The following is a 22,338-nucleotide window of genomic DNA, read 5'->3' on the forward strand; positions in this document are numbered from 1 at the left end:
AGACCTTCACTGCGAAGTTGGACACTGGTGCCAAGGTCAGCGTAATATCAACATCACTCTTCCACCAGATAAGGTCTAATGAAAGTTTGACTACAGACCATTCTGTGCTCCGAGCGTACGGAGGGGAGGAGCTGACACCTGTGGGGAGGGTAACTTTCCACTGCAAGCTGCAGAAAACATCTCGTGACCTGTCTTTTTTTGTGTTGGATTGTGATTGTGTGCCTCTGCTGAGCAATCAAGCATGCCAGGATCTGGGTCTGGTTGCTTTCGACAGTACAGTCCATGAGGTGAGCGCGGTGCTGGATCCTGTCTCTGAATACCCTGACCTCTTCGATGATCAGCTCGGTAAGCTGCCGCTTGTATATAAAATTACTACTGACTCCTCCATAACTCCTGTGTGCCGTCCGCCTCATAGGGTCTCTTTCGCGATGAAAGACAAAGTTAAAGCAATGCTGGACAACATGGTAAACTTGGGGGTGCTAGAAGCTATCAGTAAGCCCACGAGCTGGGTGTCTACGATGGTTGCCACTATAAAAAAAAGGAAGAATGAGATACGGGTCTGCATCAACCCGAAGGACTTGAACACTGCCATTAAGCGGCCCCACTACCCTATGCGGACTGTCGAGGATGTTGCCGCCCAGGTTGGTCAAGCCACCGTATTCTCAGTTCTCGATGCTAGGAGTTCCTTTTGGCAGGTTCCACTGCACAGGGAGTCAACTGATTTGACAGCTTTTGCAACGCCATTTGGGAGGTACAAGTTTTTAAGAATGCCTTTTGGGATAAGCTCGGCGAGCGAAGTCTTCCAGCGGTCCATGGAGCAATTGTTTGCTGGGCTGCCATGTTCCATCATTGTCGATGATATCCTCGTTTATGGTCGGGATGTCACGGAACACGACAGAAATCTCCGACGGGTCCTCGACCGGGCTCGCCAGATAAACCTCAAGCTGAACCAGTCCAAGTGTAGGTTCCGGTTGTCTGAAGTGTCGTATGTCGGCCACATCTTTACCTCTCGTGACCTGAAGCCTGACCCAACAAAAACTGCTGCCATCTCCGAGTTCCCTGCACCTGCTGATGTTGCTGGCTTGCAGCGGTTTCTCGGTATGGTAAATTATCTGGGTAAATTTGTTCCGTGTCTAAGTGAGCTCAGTGCGCCGCTGCGGCTCCTGACAAAGAAAGATGTTGCCTGGTCGTGGAGTCCGCAGCACCAACAGTCGTTTGACGTTTTGAAAAAAATGCTGGTCAGCACTCCGGTTCTCCGGTTTTTCGATCTCCGACTACCAATTGTAGTGACCTGCGATGCCTCCCGTTTTGTTCTCGGTGCAGCCTGCATGCAACTATATGATGGAGATTCTCTGCAGCCGGTCTCGTTTGCCTCTCGTACCATGACGGACACTGAGCAAAGGTATGCCCAAATTGAGAAGGAGCTCCTTGCTGTGGTGTTTGCGTGCTCTAAGTTCCGGGACTTTCTCTTTGGGGTTCGGTTCACGGTGGAAACAGACCACCAGCCGCTGGTTACGATATTAAACAAACCCATTCATGCTGCCCCGGCCCGTCTGCAGCGGATGATGCTACAGCTACAGCGGTTCGATTTCAACATTGTGTATAGGAGGGGTACCGAGATGCATGTTGCCGATGCTCTGTCGAGGGCACCTCGGTCCTCCTGTGCCCAACATCCATACGAGCAGGAGGACCTGAACGTGCTGAATGTGAATTTTGTTCCTTCAGAGCAGCTGCGGTGCCTGCTCGAGCACACTGCTGCCGACCCTGACTTGCAACAGCTGTCTGCTGTCATTCTGCGCGGGTGGCCCCGCAAGCCTGCCTCTCTGCCTGCTGGCGTGCAGCCCTTCTTCCTGGTTCGGGATGAGCTTGTGGTTCGGGAGGGTATCGTCGTGAAAGGTCACAAGGTGGTGATCCCTGCCTCACTCTATGATGCTTACTACTCTGCTGCTCATTTGGGGCATCCGGGCGCTGACGCTACCATTGCTCATGCTCAAGGGCAGTACTATTGGCCTGACATGGCCAAGTATATCAAGGCTCGAGTGGCGGCGTGCCCCGAGTGCAACTCCATGGCCCCTCACCAGCAGCGGCAGCCCCTGTTGCAGCAGCCGGCCCCCGACATGCCCTGGTCTTCATTGGCTGCAGATATTTTTGAGTGGCGTGGGAAGCACTACTTGGTGTTGGTGGACTCGTATTCATCCTGGTTTGAAGTGGACCTTCTTCCCACCATCACATCGGAGATGGTCATCGGCAAGCTGCGACGTCATTTTGCTGTCTTTGGTTCCCCAGTCAAGCTCCAGACTGACAACGGCCGTCAATTTACTAGCGCCGAATTTGCTGCCTTCGCTACGAAATGGAACTTTACTCACTTTACTAGCAGCCCTGAATTCCCTCAGAGTAACGGGCTGGCTGAACGTGCTGTGCGCAGCGCGAAGACGTTGCTAGAGCAATCTCGCTTGTCAAACTGCGATTTTTATCAGGGACTGCTAAATTTGCGAAATGTGTCTAGAGACGGTGTTTTGGGTTCACCTGCTCAGCGGCTCATGTCCCGTGTCCTCCGGCCGCCAATGCCGATCGCTCAGCAGTCGCTTGTGCCGGTGGTACGCCAACCTGATACGGTCCACCGCCGTATTTCTCAACGCCACGAAATCCAGCGCCGGTCCCACGACAAGTCTTGCCGCCCCCTTCCCCCCCTCACGACGGGTCAGGTTGTCCGTTTGCAGTCACCTACTGGGTTTTCCAAGCTTGCCACTGTAGTAGGAGTGGTGGACTCACCCCGTTCCTATTTAGTAGACTACGAGGGCACTGTGTACCGTCGCAGTCGCCAACATCTGTTAGCTGTCCGGGAGCCTGCGCCCCCGCTTCCATTCCCGGAGCCTCCCTCTCCGTGGCTCGACTCTCCTCCTCGGATTGTGCCGCCTAGTCCTGTTGTTGTCCGTGCCCCTACCGTGCCTCTAACGGTGCCTCCGAGTTTTGCCTCCCCGGCTGGCACGTCTCCTCCACGTCTTTCTCCTACTGATTCTTCTTCTTCTTCTTCTTCTTATCCGCCTCGGCAGTCGCCATCTAGCAGTCCACCGGTTTCTGGCCAGTCTCCTGTTTTTCTGTCTGATCCGCAGTCCCCACGTAGTTCTCCGCCTCTGCCTTTCTCTTTGGGGGAGGGGAGTGAGGGTGAGGGCGCTGTACGGACCCCCTCAGGTAGAGTTGTCCGGCCCCCTGATCGGTATGGCGACTTTGCTTAATATTGTGCTGTTTGATTAAATGATGCTGTTACTATGTTGCAGGCTTGTATAATTACCCTGCTGCTGTTTATTCTACGGGAAAGGATGTAGGTGGTTATGCATGCAACCAAATATGTAGCTGCCTCATTACCATTTGACACTCCCACCTTAGGTAGTATAACTGTAGTATCTGCATGCACCCTCCCTCTCTTGGTTCCAGTACGTGTGTAGACCAGTTGTGGTCAGTGCTGGGACGTGTGGATGTAGTGTCTTAATAAAGACTTAGTGAAGGATTAAAGACCACGTCTAAATACATCTACAGACATTAAATACTATTAAGTGAGCGAGATGAAGGGACTGGTATGTGGCACCCAGTGAAGTAAAAGATTGCTTTGGGTTGACATTTAATCTCACCAGCCTGAAGCACAGTACTGACCAGTTTCACATTTTCATAAGTTGTTTCACGAAATTTCAGAATGGAAAATCAATACACAAAGCAATGATGAAAGAAAAGTATAAAACAAATTGAAACTACACTTGTTTCCACTTGACTTGGAGAGGGAAAATTAATCAGCTATGGTGTACCGGCATATTCTGTTGCAAATAGTTACGTGTACAACAACTTAGGTTTCATCAGGATTATGCTTTATGCGGAAATGTAATCCTTACCATCCAGGACCAGGATTGGTACTTTGAAGGCCCAAGAAGCAAAGAAAAAGAACACACAACTCACACTAGGGCCATGATCCCGATTCCAAAAAGTTAATCGAGTCCAGTTGACATTGAGGATCAGATTTGTCATGTGCTCGCCCAGCCCCGAAATGTGCCTCGTAGCGAGAGAGGTTGAGATCTGCAGAAACTGGTCAGCATAAAATAATGGAGCCACTGTGGTGTTCAAGCTAAGTAAACAAAAAGAACCTTAAAAATCTTTCATACATGGCAAGACACTAACTCGCGGTATTTTATACATGACATTAGAATCAACTTGCCATTCTGTTTGATTCAAACCGTTAAAGTTATTGAAGCTATTGTACGTTTGAGCATTCTTAAAATACAGATTTAGTTACAAACCAAATTCAAACTGGAAAACTGAAATTAAAGGTATTGGAAATACACATCAGATGAGGCAGCATCTGAGAGAAAGAGAGAGAGAGTTTACATTTCAGGCTAATGATCTTGCATCTGTGATAAGACAGAAGGTATGAAATTAAATCAAATATATTGTGTTGCAAGGCAAAAGAGTTAAGGTAATGGGTCAAATGAAGACAAGGTATAGGTGGGAGAAGCAAAATCATTACCAACTGCCGTTGGAAAAAATGGGGAGATGGTCCTGATCTGAAGTTGCCGAACTCAGTGTTATGTTAGAATGTAGTAAAGTGTCCAATCAATAAGTGAGATGCTGTTTCTCAAGCTTACATTGAGCTACATTAGAAACTGAGAACAATGCCAATGATGAAGAGGAAGCACATGGTGGGACAAATAATTATTTTATAAAATGCAGATAACCTCATGTTCAAAAATGCTGGCCACATCCAGGCTCCACTAATTCAGAGAACACAGGTTCAAATGTTGAGAACGAATTGTTAAATGAAATAAATCTGGTTTATAGAATTGGTATCCATAAACCTACTGGGTTCTTGTAATAAAAACAAACTGATGATTTTGAAATATGAACCTGCCATCCCTACCTCTGCCTCTTAACTGCCCTCTAGTGGTTTAGCAAATAAGTCTCCAGCCAATACAAAAGCAAAATATTGTGGAATCGATATATGAAATTAAAAAAAAAAAGAAAATGTTGAGAATACTTGGCAGAGCAATCAACATGTGCAGGAAGGAACTGCAGATGCTGGTTTAAACCGAAGATAGACACAAAAAGCTGGAGTAACTCAGCGGGACAGGCAGCATGTCTGGAGAGAAGGAATGGGGTGACGTTTCGGGTCGAGGCCCTTCTTCAGATGGTAAGTCAGAGGAAAGGGAAACGAGAGATATAGATGATGATGTCGAGAGATATAGAACAATGAATGAAAGATATGCGAAAAAGTAACGATGATAAAGGAAACAGGCCATTGTTAGCTGTTTGTTGGGTAATAACGAGAAGCTGCCGCAACTTGGGTGGGGGAGGGATGGGGAGGGATGGAGAGAGAGAGAGAGAGAGAGAGAGAGAGAGAGAGAGAGAGAGAATGAAGTTAGAGAAATCAATATTCATACCACTGGGCTATTTGCCGCCCAAGCAAAATATGAGATGCTGTTCCTCCAATTTGCATTTAGCCGCACTCTGACAATGGAGGCGACCTAGGACAGAAAGGTCAGTGCTGGAATGGGAAGGAGAATTAAAGTGTTTAGCAACCGGGAGATCAGGTAGGTCCAGGCAGATTGAGCGAAGGTGTTCAAACAAAACAATCAACATCTTTGGAAGTGAAATAGTCCTATAAATAAAATGAAACAGCAATGTTTTTCCCCCCTCTCTGCACTGCCGCTTGATTTACTGAAATACAGTGCCCTCCATAATGTTTGGGACAAAGACACATCATTTATTTATTTGCCTCTGTACTCCACATGCTCAATTGGGTTGGTAATTGAGATTTGTAATGGAAAAAAATCACATGTGGATAAAATGCACGTTGTCAGATATTATTAAAGGCCATATTTATACATTTTGGTTTCATCATGTAGAAATTACAGCAGTGTTTATACATATGCCCCCCCCCCCCCCCCCCCATTTCAGGGCACCATAATGTTTGGGACACATGGCTTCACAGGCGTTTGGAATTGCTCAGGTGTGTCCTTGTGCCAAGGAAGACCTCCACAGCTGATGACAGAAGAATTCTCTCTATAATAAAGAAAAATCCCCAAACATCTGTCCGACAGATCAGAAACACTCTTCAGGTGTGGATTTGTCTGCTGCAGACTTCATGAACAGAAATACAGAGGCTACACTGCCAGTTGCAAACCACTGGTTAGCTGCAAAAATAGGAAGGCCAGGTTACAGTTTGCCATGACGTACTTAAAAGAGCAACCACAGTTCTGGAAAAGGGTCTTGTGGACAGATGAGACGACGATTAACTTATATCAGAGTGATGGCAAGCGCAAAGTATGGAGCAGAGAAGGAACTACGCAAGATCCAAAGCATACCACCTCATCTGTCAAACACGGTGGTGGGGGTGTTATAGCCTGGGCATGTATGGCTGCTGAAGGTACTTGCTCGTGTCTTCATTGATGATACAACTGCTGATGGTAATAGCATAATGAATTCTGAAGTATATAGACACGTCCTATCTGCTCAAGTTCAAACAAATGCCTCAAAATTAATTGGCCGGAGGTTCATTCCACAGCAAGACAATGATTCCAACCATACTGCTAAAGTAAAATAAGTTTTTCGAAGTCAATTCTTGAGTGGCCAAGTCTATCACCCGATCTGAAACCAATTGAGCATGCCTTTTATATGCTGAAGAGAAAACTGAAGGGGACTAGCCCCCAAAACAAGCATAAGCTAAAGATGGCTGTAATACAGGCCTGGCAGAGCATCATCAGAGAAGACACCCAGCAGCTGGTGATGGCCATGAATCGCGGATTTCAAGCAGTCATTGCATGCAAAAGATATGCAACGAAATACTAAACATGATTACTTTCATTTACATGGCATTGCTGTGTCCCAAACATTATGGTGCCCTGAAATGGGGGGAACTATATATAAACACTGCTGCGATTTCTACATGATGAAACCGAAATGTGTAAAAATGGTCTTTATTAAATCTGACAATGCGTACTTTAACCACATGTGATTTTTTTCTATTACAAATCTCAAATTGTGGAGTACAGAGGCAAATAAATAAATGATGGGCCTTTGTCCCAAACATTGTGGAGAGCACTGTACATTCCCTTTTTGTTTCTATTTCAATCAGTTCAATATACTTCACGTGATATTAAGAAACAGCTGAGTACACTGGCCCAGGCACAGACTTTAACTAGATCATGACGGCCTATGTTCAGTACCAATTCAATCTAAGGTATTTTTATGTGATAGTCATAGAGTTATACAGCACGGAAACAGGGCACATGGACATAATGTGTCCCTGCTGACCAAATGAGCTTGTCCCATATCCCTCCAAACCTTTTCCATCCACGCATTTTAAATGTTGTAACTATACGCACCTCTACCACTTCCTTTGGCAGTTCATTCCACATGTCTACAACCTTCAGTGTGGGAAAACTATCCTCCATTTCCAGGCAAGCAAAGTCTCCAATCAACTGTTCATCTGTCATTATTGACATCACTATTTCATCTTACCATCCTTGGCCTCCTACGATGAGCTGCTAAAACACAAAGTAATTGTGCGGAACAGTATCTTATCTTTCGATTTATCACCTTATTGTGTTCCAGATTAAGCAATGAGTTCAACAGTTTCAGATGATTATTATTTTCTATCTTTCCCCAGACAGCAGTTATTGATAATCAGGAGTTTCACATCTCTCCTATTCATGTTTTGATCTTCTCCTTGTTCCACCATCCCTTTTTTCTCGTACCCTAATCCTACGTAATTCAATAACTCCTGCCTTTCACTCTAAAATTGACCTTACCTTTTCATGTTTCTCTCATCGCCACTTTCTCATTATTAGTTTTAAATCAACCACATCTCATTCATTGATCTGAAATTCCACTTTCTTTCGATCTGATGAATACCTATATTCTCACATACTGTAATATACAGCCAGAGTGAACTACAAGTTTTGAATGTTAAGACCAAAGATGGAAATACCAAGGCTAAACGTACTTACAGTACAAGACCATTTGATTTCCTTTGTATAATCATGCCAAAAGGTTTGGATGAAAATGTGACAGTGTAGAGCTGTGTTGTAGCTTTCTCATTTACTTTCGGAACATCAATGGGAACCTCATATCGTTTGTTCATTGGATCCCTAAGCTGGAATGACAGAAACAAGATTTACTGAAGAGTAAAGCAGTAGCTTCCAATCGTACCTTCAAACTGAAAAGCTTATTATGTAAACTGAACAGGCCGCAGATGCTGTAATCTCAAGAACAAAAAACCAAAAGCTGGAATTCAGGAAGTATCAGAGGAGGGAAATGAAAGACGGCGTCTCAGGTTGGAATTCAGGTCTATGATCCTTCAATTCATTTTATTAAAAAAAGTCAAAACAAATCTGGTATCAGAATTGGCCAGCATCTATGCAAACCACATAGAAAGTAGTAGAACTGACTGGGAGTTCTCTTAAAATTGCATTGGAAGTGACCAATATATTGGACGGGCAATCTCTCCAAAAAAAAACCACCGACGACCCTGCATCTAACAGTTGCTGTTATCTGTTTTATGTAATTGGCAATACTCCATTGAATTGAAACTTGGGTCCTATTGCTGATCTTAAAATCTGGTTCTTATAAAATCATAGAAATGTACGGCACAGAAACAAACTATTTTTGCGCATCATGTCCATGCAGACTGTAATGACCATCTACGCTAGTCCCGGTGTTGTACAAGGCCCATATCCATCTATGTCTTTTTTTATTATCCATACCTGTCCAAATGCCTTTTATTCCTCCCTATTTTCCTCCCACCACCTCCTCTGGCAGTTATTTCTAAATATTCGTCACCCTGTGTGCAGAAAAACTTATTTCCATTAGATTTGTCCCTTCTCACTTTAAACCTATGCCCTTGAGTCCTCAACTCCCCAATCCTTGGAAATCGGTTCTGAATATTTAACCTATCTATACCCTTGATAATTACATTTAACACTACTACTGCCCATTTATTTTTTTTAAAGTGCTTCCCCTCAAATAATTTTGATACCTTGTCAGTTAATATTCATGCCAGAGGGCACTCCCATTTAAAAAGTCCTTAAGTGTTGTAAAGGAGTTAAGTCTGACACACTGTAACTTTACTGAGTCTTTAATAAAGGCACATGTCAAACACGTCCCAGTACTGACTACATCTAGTCTTCAGGCGTACTGGAACCAAGGGAGGAGCAAGGGGAAGATATCACAGTTATACTGAGATGACTGGGTGTGGTTAGTGGTATTGAGGTAGCTACATTATAGGTTGCATGCATAAACCATCTACATCCTTTCCCTTAGAAATCTAAAATTGAAGTTATAACAGTGGCAGTGTGATTATACAACACATGCAAATTTAAACGAAATCACCGTAGCGGACAGGAGGTTTGACAACCCGACCCGAGCGTGTGCGTATAGCACCATCACCCTCCCCACCAGATAGAAGAGGAGGCGGAGCAGTAGCAGCCGGGAAGGAGAAAGTCGGCAGAGTCCCAACCGAGAATGCGGGAGGTGACCCAAACGGCACAGGTGATCCAGGAGGAGGAGACGGGGGAGAAGGAGGAGAAGGAGAACGAGCAGGGGAGGAGATCATCTGCCCGAAACCAGGAAGCGCAGAGGGAGGAGAACGCGGCAAGCGAACTGACCGGGGCATGCAGGGAGCTGTGGGGTAATTAGTAATGACAGGCTTGAAACGCAACGGAGGAGCGTAGGGATCCGCAGGAGGAGGCTGAGGCTCGTTAACGGCCAACAGGTGCTGGCGGCTCCGGCGGTAGACAGTTCCGTCAAAGTCCACCAGGTAAGATCTCGGGGAAGTGTCCACACCAACAACGGTTGCGAGTCGGGAGAATCCGGTGGCTGTCTGCTTGCGGACGACCTGGCCAGGCAGTAGTGTTGAGAGCGGGCGGCAGGACTTGTCGTGAGAGCGGCGCTGTACCTCATGCTTGTGAGCAATCCGTTGCTGAACGGCGGCAGGCTGGAGGACCTTGGGCACCAGGGATTGTTGGGCGATCGGCATCGGTGGGCGAAGCACGCGGGACATCAGACGCTGGGCAGGGGATCGCATGGTAGGGTCCCGTGAGATGTTGCGAAGGTTTAGTAGACCCAGGTAGAAGTCACCATTGGAGAGACGAGACTGCTCCAGCAAATTCTTGGCACTGCGGACAGCTCGCTCGGCCAGGCCGTTGCTCTGCGGGTATTCGGGGCTGCTGGTATAGTGTAGGTATGTTGCAAAGCCTACCTGAAGTGTCGCTGAAAATCTGTCGCTGCGAGTGTGCGCGATTTTGGCGCCGTTTAGAGGGGGCGGGTTTAAAACGCGATTTTCTCTAAGCTGTTCCAATCGAAAATGTTCAGCCTAGTTAATTATTAACGAAAAATCGCTGAAAGACCCCGTCGCAAAAGCTATTATTAGGTTTAAAGGCCTTGAATAATAGTTATAGTAGTTTAAAAATCAATCTCTAAACCCGCGACCGCCAGCAACCGCAGGGTCTCATAAAGCAAACCACAGAAGGTTGGCTGTATATTTTTACATTAAAAAGGGCTTCTAAAGATCCCTTTATACAAAGTTTAATATTGCGAGTAGCTCATTTTGGGCCCATTATATCCCGCAGTATTCTTCTCGGCATTTGGGGCACAAATCTACCGCAATGTGAACGTTCTAAACCAGCGCGTTCCACAGGGACCCACTGGAAAGCTGATTTAAATGGACATTTATTTACAGCAATTAAACACTAAATTCCTTCCATTTGGCCTATAAATTAATGTAAATGAGATTTTAAAATCATGTTTTATTGTGAATTATTTGTGAATATTATTTGGACATTTAGGCTATTTAAAAATGTTAATCATTTATTAAGAAATGGATAGATGTTTAGATCTAGTAATTGAAGTCTGAAATTAGCTACAATTAGGTAACTAACTAATTATATGCTTTAATTTCAGGTCATCCAAGTAAGATTATTTTATATTTGTTTCAGAATGCTTCAATCTATGATAACTGAAAATTTCATTCAGTTCTCTTAATTTTTAAGAAAGTTATGGGCTTTTGACTGTTCACGATCACAGCTTTTTTGTTATGTCCATAGAAAATCAATAGGGAACAAGATGCTCATTTCCCAGTATGAAAATGGCCATAACGTTTTAAATACTTGAGATATAAAAGTGAATTAGGTGTCAAATTAAACTTATTTTTATGCTTTATCTGATGGGATAAATTACAGACTTGATTTTTAAAATCTCAAAATTTTGTAACATTGCTATATAGTGAGTGAAGTTCCACTTCACAGTGAAAGCCTGGAATTCTGCACTGGCGAACTGACGGCCGTTGTCGGTCTGCAAGCGGACCGGGGACCCAAAGGTAGCAAAGTGTCTGCGCAGCTTACTAATAACCATTTCAGAGGTGATAGCAGGGAGAAGGTCCACTTCGAACCAGTTGGAGTATGAATCAACCAACACCAGGTAGTGCTTGCCTCGCCATTCGAATATGTCAGCAGCCAGCGAGGTCCAGGGCATGGCAGGCGCAGGCTGCTGCAAAAGTGGCTGGCGCTGCTGATGTGGGGCAAGAGTGTTGCAATCAGGACAGGAGGCTACTCGGGCTTTAATGTACTTGGCCATGCCGGGCCAATAGTATTGTTCTTGGGCATGTGAGACGGTGGCATCGGCTCCGGGATGCCCCATGTTGGCAGCGTTGTAGTACAAGTCGTATAGGGAGGCAGGGACGACCACCTTGTGACCCTTGATGATGATGCCGTCCCAGAGCACAAGCTCGTCGCGGACCAGAAAGAAAGGGTGGGTGCCCGCAGGCAGTGAGGTGCGTCTGCTGGGCCACCCCCGCTGGATGACAGCTGCGAGCTGTTGCAGGTCGGGATCGTTGGCGGTGTGCTCAACCAGGCACTGCAGCTGCTTAGAGGGATCAAAGTTGACATTGAGTACCTGCAGATCCTCCTGCTCGTAGGGGTGCCTGTCACAGGAAGACAGGGGGCCCGGGACAGCGCGTCGGCCACATGCATCTCGGTGCCCCTCTTGTACACGATCAGAAAGTCGAACCGCTGGAGCTGTAACATCATGCGCTGGAGTCTAGCTGGAGCGATATGGATAGGCTTATTGAGGATGGTCACCAAGGGTTGATGAACCGTCTCGACGGTGAACCTGGTACCGAAAAGGAAGTCCTTGAACTTGGAGCAGGCGAATACAACCGCAAGAAGCTCCTCGATTTGTGCATAGCGCTGCTCAGTGTCTGTCATGGTACGCGAGGCATAAGAAATGGGCTGCAGCGAGCCGTCATCATGGAGTTGCAGGCAGGCAGCAACAAGTCCGAAGTGGGAAGCATCACACGTAACTACAATTGGACGTTGCAGATCGAAAAACTTGAGAGTCGGTGTGCTAATCAGCTTTGTTTTGAGAAGGTCGAAAGCCTGCTGGTGTTAGGGAAACCAGGACCAGGCAATGTTTTTTTTCGTCAGTTGCCTCAGGGGTGCGCTCAACTCGCTGAGGTCGGGGATGAACTTTCCCAAATAGTTGACCATGCCCAGGAAACGCTGCAGGCTGGTCACGTCGGTCGGGACAGGCAGCTCGGAGATAGCGTTGGTCTTCTGCGGATCAGGTTTCAGCCCTTGGGCTGTGAAGATGTGGCCAACATAGGGTGCTTCAGCTACACGGAACTTGCACTTTGACCGGTTAAGTTTTAAGTTGATCTGGCGAGCGCGGTCTAGAATCCGTCGGAGGTTGTGGTCATGCTCAGCAGCATCTTTCCCATAGACCATGATGTCATCCACGATAATGGCACACGGCAGGCTGCAAACAGTTGCTCCATGGAGCGTTGAAACACTTCGCTAGCAGAGTTGATGCCGAATGGCATCCGCAAAAATGTGAATCTTCCGAAGGGGGTGCCAAAAGTGGTTAAGTCTGAGGAGTGTTTGTCTAGAGGTATTTGCCAGAATGAGCTCCTGGCATCAAGGACAGAGAACACCGTGGCCTGACCAACCTGGGCAGCAACATCTTCTACAGTCCTCATGGGGTAATGAGGACGTCTTATTGCCAGATTTAAGTCTTTGGGGTTGATGCACACCCGTATCTCGCTCTTACCCTTCTTCATGGTGGCGACCATGGTGGAGACCCACTCGGTGGGTTCGCTGACAGTTTCAAGCACTCCCATGTCAACCATGTTCTTCAGCATGGCTTCGACCTTGCCCTTCATGGCAAATGACACCCTGTGTGGAGCACGGACCACTGGTACAACCGACAGGTCAGTTGCGATCTTGTATACAAGGGGCAGCTTACCCAGTTCATCATCGAATAGGTCAGGGTACTCGGAGAGTGGATTCAGCATCACCCGCACTTCGTGGACAGTACGGTCAAAGGACACCAGCCCGAGATCCTGACACGCCTGATTGCTCAACAGAGTCACAGTCAAGAATGAAAAATGACAGGTCACACGAAGATTTCTTCAGCACACAGTGGAAGGTGGCCCTCCCCACAGGTTTTAGCTCCTCTCCCCCATAAGCACGCAATATAGAGCGATCAGCATTTAACAGCTCATTATTCCTTATCTTCCTGAACAGGGATGTTGACATAACATTCACCTTCGCCCCCGTGTCCAGCTTAGCAGTGAAGGATTTGTTGTTGACAGTGACAAGCACAGAAGGATCGGGGAGGCGAGATTGATTATGAAGGAGAGAATAAACACTGGCATCTCCCATGGAAATACTGGGCTCAGAGTCGAGGGCAGTGTCGACAGAAGGCTGGGAACCGAATTCGTTATCAACTTGTTGAAGGTTGTTTAAAACTTGTCTGGGAGCTGGAGGAACATTCCCACGGGAGCAACAGACAGCTGAGAATGGTTCATCTTCTTACAGAAATTACAAGCTTTACCAAATGCTGGGAACTGCGACTGCATAGAGTGGACATAATTGCAGTTGGGGCACTTCTTGACAAGCGGGACCCGAGCGGCATAAGTCAGCCGCGGTGCAGGGCGAACGTTGTCTTGCTTGCGACGGGGCATAGCAACACCAGTCAGATTAATAGCCCGATTGTCAGATCCCCTCTGCCCATGTAGCGGGGCAACCACCTCAGATATTCGGCATGCATGCATAGCCTCAGTCAGGGTGAGATCCGGTCTTCACAGAAGCAGCTCCGCTCGTAGCTTCTGATCTAGCATGCCGGTGACCAAAATATCTCTGGTGAGCTGATCACGCATGTTCTCGAAACGGCACCGCTGAGCAAGGTAGCGCAGGTCAGCGATAAAACATTCAACAGGTTCATCAGGCTGCTGTTTCCTTGTAAAGAATCTAGCCCGCTTCAATATACGGTTGGAGGGCAAGTCACAAATCTCCGCAAACTTGCGTAAGAGACATACCGGGTCGTTGGCAGATTCCGCCGGCTCGACGACCTGGTCGTTGTCATCCAGGACCGCTGGATTGTAAGTGAAAGCCTGAGCACGCTTCATAGCATCGGGACCAGCAAGGTTCAGCAGGAGTGAGGCTTTGACCGCTACAGGGTCGTTTCGGTGCACGATGTTGATGAAGTGGTTGTAGTCCATCACGAAAGTAGCCCATCGCTTCGCAATGTCAGCATCAAAGACAAGGGGAGAGGGCTTGCGGCACGAGAATGCCATGGTAAATAGGGAATTAAACACTAGTAAAACTAGGAGCAAATAAAACCCGATAAACAGGAGGCGCGCGTTTAACTTACTGACACCATGTAAAGGAGTTAAGTCTGACACACTAACTTTACTGAGTCTTTAATAAAGGCACATGTCAAACACGTCCCAGTACTGACTGCATCTAGTCTTCAGGCGTACTGGAACCAAGGGAGGAGCAAGGGGAAGATATCACAGTTATACTGAGATGACTGGGCGTGGTTAGTGGTATTGAGGTAGCTACATTATAGGTTGCATGCATAAACCATCTACAAGTGTTATATGCATCTCTGTAATATTTTGATGGAATATTATTGAAACAACTACACTTCCCTTCAGCATAGTCATTCAAAACTGGATACCAAGACATATAGATGGATTTTAAGAATGATATTAATTTATAAGGGAACATTTAGAGAAGAAATATCAAATTGTGAGGTATATGTAACTCACGCCAAGTAAAGCAAAATAAACTAGATTAATTCTGCCTTTAAATGAATTATATCTATTCTTATGCAAATTAGAATCAATATAGTCAACCTCTGAATAAGAGTGAAATAAATTAAATAGACATAATGAACAAAGAATATTTTATTCATTTTAGCCATTCTGGTGCCCGGTGCCTCAGGTCAGCTGATCAGCTGCTCCTTGAGGTACCAAGGTCTAAGCGGAAGCTCAGAGGGGATAGAGCCTTTTCTGTTGCTGCTCCGGCACGCTGGAACACCTTGCCGTTGCACATCAGACAGGCCCCCTCACTGTCCATCTTCAAATCCTCCCTAAAAACTCATTTTTATTCTCTGGCTTTCGACACTGGCTGAGACATTGCTCCTGTTCTTAGTGCTTTTAATGTCTTTTAATTTTTACTATTTTTTAGTCCTTCGTTTTACGGTTTTTAATGGTTTGTAATAACTTTTTGTCCATGAGTTCTCATGTACAGCACTTTCTGGCAACTGCGGTTGTTTAAAGTGCTTTATAAATAAAGTTATTATTATTATTATTATTATTATTCTTACCAGTGGTAACAACTTACATTCATTTAATTAATGTCTATAAATTTAAGCAATTTGGTCCACTTCTTAATATTTTTATAAGGTGGCTCTTGCATACAATAATTGTTTTTTTAATTAATTTGGAGGTTGTCTTCAAGCATGAGAGACAAGCACGAGTGTGTAGAAAGATAAAACATGTTCAGAAATCAGTCTTTAGCTAAGTAGAAACAAAATGTTGCAGAAGGCATCAGATATAGAAAACTTCAGAAATGTTCTTCTATATTCAAATTCATTTTTCATACTGCAATCTCATAATTTGATTTTATTTGAAAATATCAAATGTAACTAACAACATCAACTGGAAATATGCTATGATAGATAAAAGCTGTATCTTTTCTGTTATTGACAGCTACACACATCTTCATGACCACACTAAAATTAGCATTTCTAATCAGGATTACTTACCGTGAAATGAAGTCTGCCTGCTGCCTCGTACATTACATCCAACTGAAGTACCCTTATGTTATTTGGGAAAAAAGTATTCTTGCTTCGGCTTATTGTGGCTGTAAAGCCTGTCTTGGTTGGAGAAAGGCTGTCCATGTTGTATGTAGGATAATTTGATGGCATGAAACAAAGAGGGGCAGTCATATTGACAGCATTGACCACTGGAATCCAGCAGCAGCCACGAGCTTGGCATTTCTCCACGTCAATCTGTTCATTAAAAGCACAGTCAAACCTTCTATTGAAATCAATATCACATGATGAGTGATTGTAATAACCCTTACTGAATGGCAGCTTGGTAGTTTTTTCTGAGGCTTCTGTTCCATGCTTGTAATTTGAAGATTGCCACAATAACTTTTGTTTAATAATTTCTACGTAACTATATTGTGAAGTGATTAGAAACTCAGGTATGGAATAAGTGTGGTAAATAATCATTCCACCTAGAATCACAGTTAAGAAGATGGTTCCATATTTAAGAGCCGTTCTTAGATTAGTCACAGATGACAGTCCATTGGATCCCATTCTTCAATTTCCTGAATAAAAGGGCTCAATCTGCATATCACAAAGTACTGGAAATGTGATGAAAAGACAAAGTCTTCATCTTGAGATTTAGGATTTTACCCTGGATGATAACAGAAAAAACACTGTTTAAAATAAGCAACTTGGTATTTATAATACAGGAAGTTAACAAACATTTCAAAGTTAGAATAAAATGCGTAAAGTATCTGTTGAGAATATCCAGTTTTCTTTCTATTGCAACAGTTAATTTTTGTTCAACTGAACAAGGAAGACAGAATGAAGCAGACACTGCAAAGTTTAAAGGACAGATTATTTTTTGTGAAACTACAATAAAATGAGTCTTAAAAGAAAATCATTTAGTTATTCTGGGTTGAACACAATTAATGTTCTTATTATTTTTTATGGAAATATTCCTATTTTTAATACATGCACAAACATTAGATCAGGATATCTATTACAATCAGATTCAAACAACAAATGTAGGCCTTATGTGTAGGAAGGAACTGCAGATGTTGGTTTAAACCGAAGATAAACATTGAAAGCTGGAGTAACTCAGCAGGTCAGACAGCATCTCTGGAGAAAAGGAACAGGTGACATTTCGGGTCCTTGAATCCCCCTGGTAACCACACATGGTTCACAACAGAGACAGTTAAAACTATACATACAAATAATAATACTGAAGATTCCTAATGTCAATAAAATCATGTGGACTAAATGCTGCCCTTGCTAACATGTCAATGCCACATGCTGGGTAGAAATTAAGCAAGGCTCGGGTTGCATTGATCACGTCCCAGTCTCTGTATTGCTACTTCCACTCCCATCTCTCCTCCTCAATTCCATCTACCAATTTACCCCTCCACACCTGGATCCATCTATCACTTGCCAGCTCTTGCTCCTGGCTATCTCCCTTCCACTCTCCCAATGGCTTTATTTTGAAAATCAATTACAGAAATCAAACACACAGTACATATGTTTTTATGGTATAACCCAGCCTTGATATTTCATCTCTAGATAGCTATTTGGAGTTGCACAACTTATGTCAGGAACAGTTAAACTACCTCAAATAAGTTATGGTTTTCTTGTTTCATTATTCTTGCCTAATTTGTAAACAGAGCTAAATATTCTTGACTACAATCCATAAATTTAGATATTTCAGGAAAATCTTTTAACCCAATCAGGAGAAGCAGAGCAAAGCAAAGTTCAAAATAAATAACACAGAAAAACAATGTCAGGTGCAGGTGATCTAATTAATTGTTACACAATCTTATCCACGACAACAAAGGCAAGGCTGGATTAGTATTTCAATTACTCAGTTATCTGACAACTGGCCATTAGAGACAAATTTTTCATGAACTCTCATATTGTACCTTGGTCCTTGGTATCTAATCTTTCTCCCACCGGATCACCTACAAAATCCTGATCCTCACCTACAAAGCCCTCCACCATCTGCCCCCCCCCCATATCTCATTGACCTCCTCTCCCCCTACCAACCCTCACGGTCCCTCAGATCCACATCAGCCGGTCTCCTCTCCATCCACAAGTCCAACCTCCGCAGTTTTGGGGACAGAGCCTTCTCCAGGGCAGCTCCCAGGCTCTGGAACTCCCTCCCCCAACTGATCCGCAATTCTGTGTCCCTCACCATCTTCCAGTCCCGCCTCAAGACCCATCTCTTCACCTCTGCCTATCCTTAGCCCCACGTCCCCGTCCCTTTTCATCTGTGCATTAATTGCCTCATACTGTGTTTTGTATTGAATTCTGTCTTTACTTTGTGTACTAGTCATGTCTCTACTATTTATTTCATTCCCCTTACATGTTTTTCCTCTACATGCTCAATTTTTGTAAGGTGTCCTTGAGACTCTTGAAAGGCGCCCATAAATAAAATTTATTATTATTATTATACATCAACCTTTATCAGAAAACTACCTGGCCTCCATGTTTTCTTTGCAGAAAATATGCCCTAAAACTTGCTCAACTAGAAACCTCATTTTTTTTCAACAAAAAAAAATAGCAGTAGATACAAGACTTGGATCAGTTGTGGTCTCACGTACAACACATGTTTGTCAGCACATTCTGAGCATAAAAATGTAGGTTGGTGCTTCAGCACGGTACATCAGAGGAAGCAAGAGGAAAACCTTTGGATGCTGCATTAAGCGAATGGCCCTATGATGTTTGCTCTTATGGCACTATTAAAGTTAACTCTGGTCTCTTGACTAGTATTTGCCTCTCCTCTGCACCCTCTCCATCGCTATGACATACTTTTAATAGCATGGTGACCAGAACTGCACACAGTACTCCAACTGAAGTCTAAGATTTTTATAAAGTTGGAGCATAACCTCCCATATTCAATATTTGATGCCCTGATTAATGATTACCAGTATCCTATAGGCTTTCCATCGTCTATCTAGGTCGCCACTTTTAAGGATCTATGGGCTTGTACTCCAAATTCCCTCTGTTCCTCAATACTCTCCTACAATTCCTATGTATGGCCTAGCCTCACTTGTACTCACGAACACGTCACCTCACCTTTCAACCCATCTGCCAATTTTCAGCAACAAATCATATTCTCTCTGCAGCCTGGTAGCTTTCCACACTAACAGCTCTGTCAATCCTTGTATTATTCATGAACTTATTGATTATGCCTCGTATATCTACATCCGTCAATCATGTGTATTGCAATCACATAAGACCCCAGTGTTGATCCTTCTGAAACACCACTAGACTCAAGTATCTAATAACAAAAGGGGAGTGCAGCGTCGGTTCACGAGGTTAATTCCCGGGATGGCAGGACTGTCATATGTTGATAGCATGGAGCGGCTGGGCTTGTATACTCTGGAATTTAGAAGGATGAGAAGGGATCTTATTGAAACATATAAGATTACTAGACTAAGTGGGACCCGTTGGGACCCAGCATCACACAGGAGGGCTGGTCCCCCAATGCAATATTTCACCTCTCCACCAATTCCAATATTGGTGGCCAGTGAGGGGGGGGGGGGGGGGGGGGTTCTGGAGCGCTAGTATAGGTGTTGCGGGCTGAAGGGACTGGTTTACAGAGCGCTATTGTGGACATTGTGGGCCGAATGGATTCTTGGGCTGGCGGCTCAGTCATTCAAGCCTGTTGTGCTGGCAGCTCACTCACTCACGGCTGGCAGATGACTCACGGCTATTCCTTGAAACTCCATTTCAAGCAGGGTGCAAGGCCACTAAATTCAAGTGCAGTTTCTTACCACTTCAAGCAGGGTGCAAGGCCACCAAATTCAAGTGCAGTTTCATACCATTTCAAGCAGAGTGCAAGGCCACTAAAGAGAGCGAGTCGTGACCTCTCCCTCCTCCATCTTGCAGAGACTGAGCCATGCCCACACTTCTGGGTTTTATAGTCCCTCCTCCCTCCCACTAGAAGGGGCGTGACCTTCATGGCGTGATTGACAGGAGAGAGAATCTCAACAATTTTTAAACACTAATAACTCTTTTATTTTTCATCGATGGGAGAAATCCTCGGCACCTGATGAGCAGGGGGACTCTGAGTAAGATGGCCAAAAATCACAGCCGTACGTCGTAGCGTTTTTTCTAAAATCAATATAAAGCGCAAACAGGAAGTGGTCAAGATTAGGCTTTTAATTATATAGAAGGCAAGGCAACTTTAATTAGGCAAGGCAACTTTAATTAGGCAAGGCAACTTTAATTAGGCAAGGCAACTTTAGCATTTCCAAACCAAAGGCAACACAGCTTTAGCATTTCCAAACCAAAAGCAACACAGCTTTAGCATTTCCAAACCAAAGGCAACACAGCTTTAGCATTTCCAAACCAAAGGCAACACAGCTTTAGTAATTCCAAAATAAAGGCAACACAGCTTTAGCATTTCCAAACTATATTTTCAAACCACATTAAGGGCACTGACAGGTCAGTAAAACCACTCACAATTCAGTAGACATGTGTTTAGTGTTAAGACGGACTGAGGCACTCAACACCTCCGGGTTTTATAGTCCCTCCGGAAGGGGCGTGGTCTTCAGGAGAGAGAATCTCAACATTTTTTAAATACTAATAACTCTTTTATTTTTCATCGATGGGAAAAAATCCTCTTGTCCTGCGCAGCGGAGGGGCACTCTGAGTAAGATGGCCAAAAATCACAGCCGTAAGTGGCAGCGTTTTTTCTAAAATCAATATACAGAATAATAAGATGTGGTCAAGATCAAACTTTTAGTAACATAGATTAAGCGGTTGGACACGCTTGAGGCAGGAAACATGTTCCCGATGTTGGGGGAGTCCAGAACCAGGGGCCATAGTTTAAGAATAAGGGGTAAGCCATTTAGAACAGAGATGAGGAAGCACTTTTTCACCCAGAGAGTTGTAAATCTGTGGAATTCCCTGGCTCAGAAGGCAGTGGATTCTGAAGTTTCCAGAGAGTTGGATATAGAGCTCTTAAAGATAGTGGAGTCAAGGGATATGTGGAGAAGGCAGGAACTTGTGGATGATCAGCCATGGTGCTGGCTCGAAGGGCCGAATGGCCTACACCTATTGTCTATTATCCACAATCATCCTCTGACTCGTTGCCAAGCCAAATTTGGATCCAATTTGGCAACTTACGTTTTGAACTAGTCTCATGTCTCCCATATGTCAAAGGCCTTACTTAAGTCCATCTACTATCCTTCCCTCGTTGATACACTTGATTACCTCTTCAAAGAATCCAAAACAAATCTGTCACACAGTACATAAATTCATGTCGGCTGTACCTTCTGGTAACTTATGGAAACAAGGAACTGCTGATGCTGGTTAATACACAAAAGGCCATAGAGTGTTGGTGTAACTCAGCAGGTCAGTCAGCTTCAATGGAGAACATGGATAGGTGACGTTTCGGGTCGAGACCCTTCCTCAGACTAGGTCTGAAATTTGAGGAAGGGTCCCGACCCGAAATGTCACCTAACCATGTTCTCAAGTGCCGAGTTACTCCAGCACTTTGTGTCCTTCTGGTAACTTGACAACTCAACAACAAGAAAACCTATCAAAAAAATAAAAGCAACCAGACATAAGAATACAACAATACAATACAATTTATTGTCATTTGAGCCTCAGTGAGGCTCAAACGAAATTCTGTTTCCACAGCCATACAAACAAAGACAATTCCTAGACATACACACAATTTAGTTCACACAAACATCCATCACAGTGGACCCACTGTGATGGAAGGCAAAGTCTTTTCTCTCCCCTGTTCTCCATGACTCTCCCGATGTCGAAGCCCCAAGCGGGCGATGATAAGTCCCACGGCCATTTTAGGCTGTGCCGGGTGATTTACGGCCCCGCTCCAGGTCGTTCCAACCCCGCGACACGGGCTGGAGAAGTCGCGTTGCGGGAGCTCCGGGAAGCGGTCTCTCTCTCCCCCCGGACCCGCGAGCTCCCGATGTCCCAGTCCACCGGACCTGCGGCTGCGTTGCTGGAGCCTCCGAGCCCCAGGAGTCGAGTCGCAGCAGCGAGTCACCACCACTCCCCACGCTCCGAGGCCGGCCAGCCCCACGATGGTAAGTAGTCCGCAAATCCGCAGCCCCGCAGTCTCCCGAGCCCCCGGGTCGTTCAGGCTGTAGGCCGCTCCACGGTGCTAGGCCCCAACGACAACGGAGACCCGACAGGGAAAAGGTCGGGTCTCCCAGACAGGGAAGAGATTTTAAACAGTTTCCCCCTCTCCCCCCCCGCCCCCCACATATA

At 45.0% G+C, this 22,338-nt stretch overlaps 1 protein-coding gene across 2 annotated transcripts in view; it reads right to left on the bottom strand.

The window, feature by feature from the left end:
* The window catches only part of LOC116987977 (lysosomal alpha-glucosidase-like), a 58,797-nt gene that overhangs the window by 36,017 nt on the left and 442 nt on the right, over positions 1 to 22,338 (bottom strand). Inside the window, exons 1-4 of one of the 2 annotated variants that reach the window (XM_033044348.1) lie at positions 19,869 to 19,888; positions 16,090 to 16,747; positions 7,992 to 8,137; positions 3,949 to 4,114 (exon numbers count right to left, since the gene is read on the bottom strand). In XM_033044348.1, coding sequence (XP_032900239.1) covers positions 3,949 to 4,114; positions 7,992 to 8,137; positions 16,090 to 16,647 — 870 coding nt within the window. In that variant the 5' untranslated portion in view covers positions 16,648 to 16,747; positions 19,869 to 19,888. Of the gene's footprint in view, positions 1 to 3,948; positions 4,115 to 7,991; positions 8,138 to 16,089; positions 16,748 to 19,868; positions 19,889 to 22,338 lie in introns of those variants that run through there. The other variant, XM_033044347.1, reaches the window with a different exon arrangement.

Source organism: Amblyraja radiata, chromosome 26, assembly GCF_010909765.2.
Source record: "Amblyraja radiata isolate CabotCenter1 chromosome 26, sAmbRad1.1.pri, whole genome shotgun sequence".
NCBI classification, from domain to species: Eukaryota; Metazoa; Chordata; class Chondrichthyes; order Rajiformes; family Rajidae; genus Amblyraja; species Amblyraja radiata.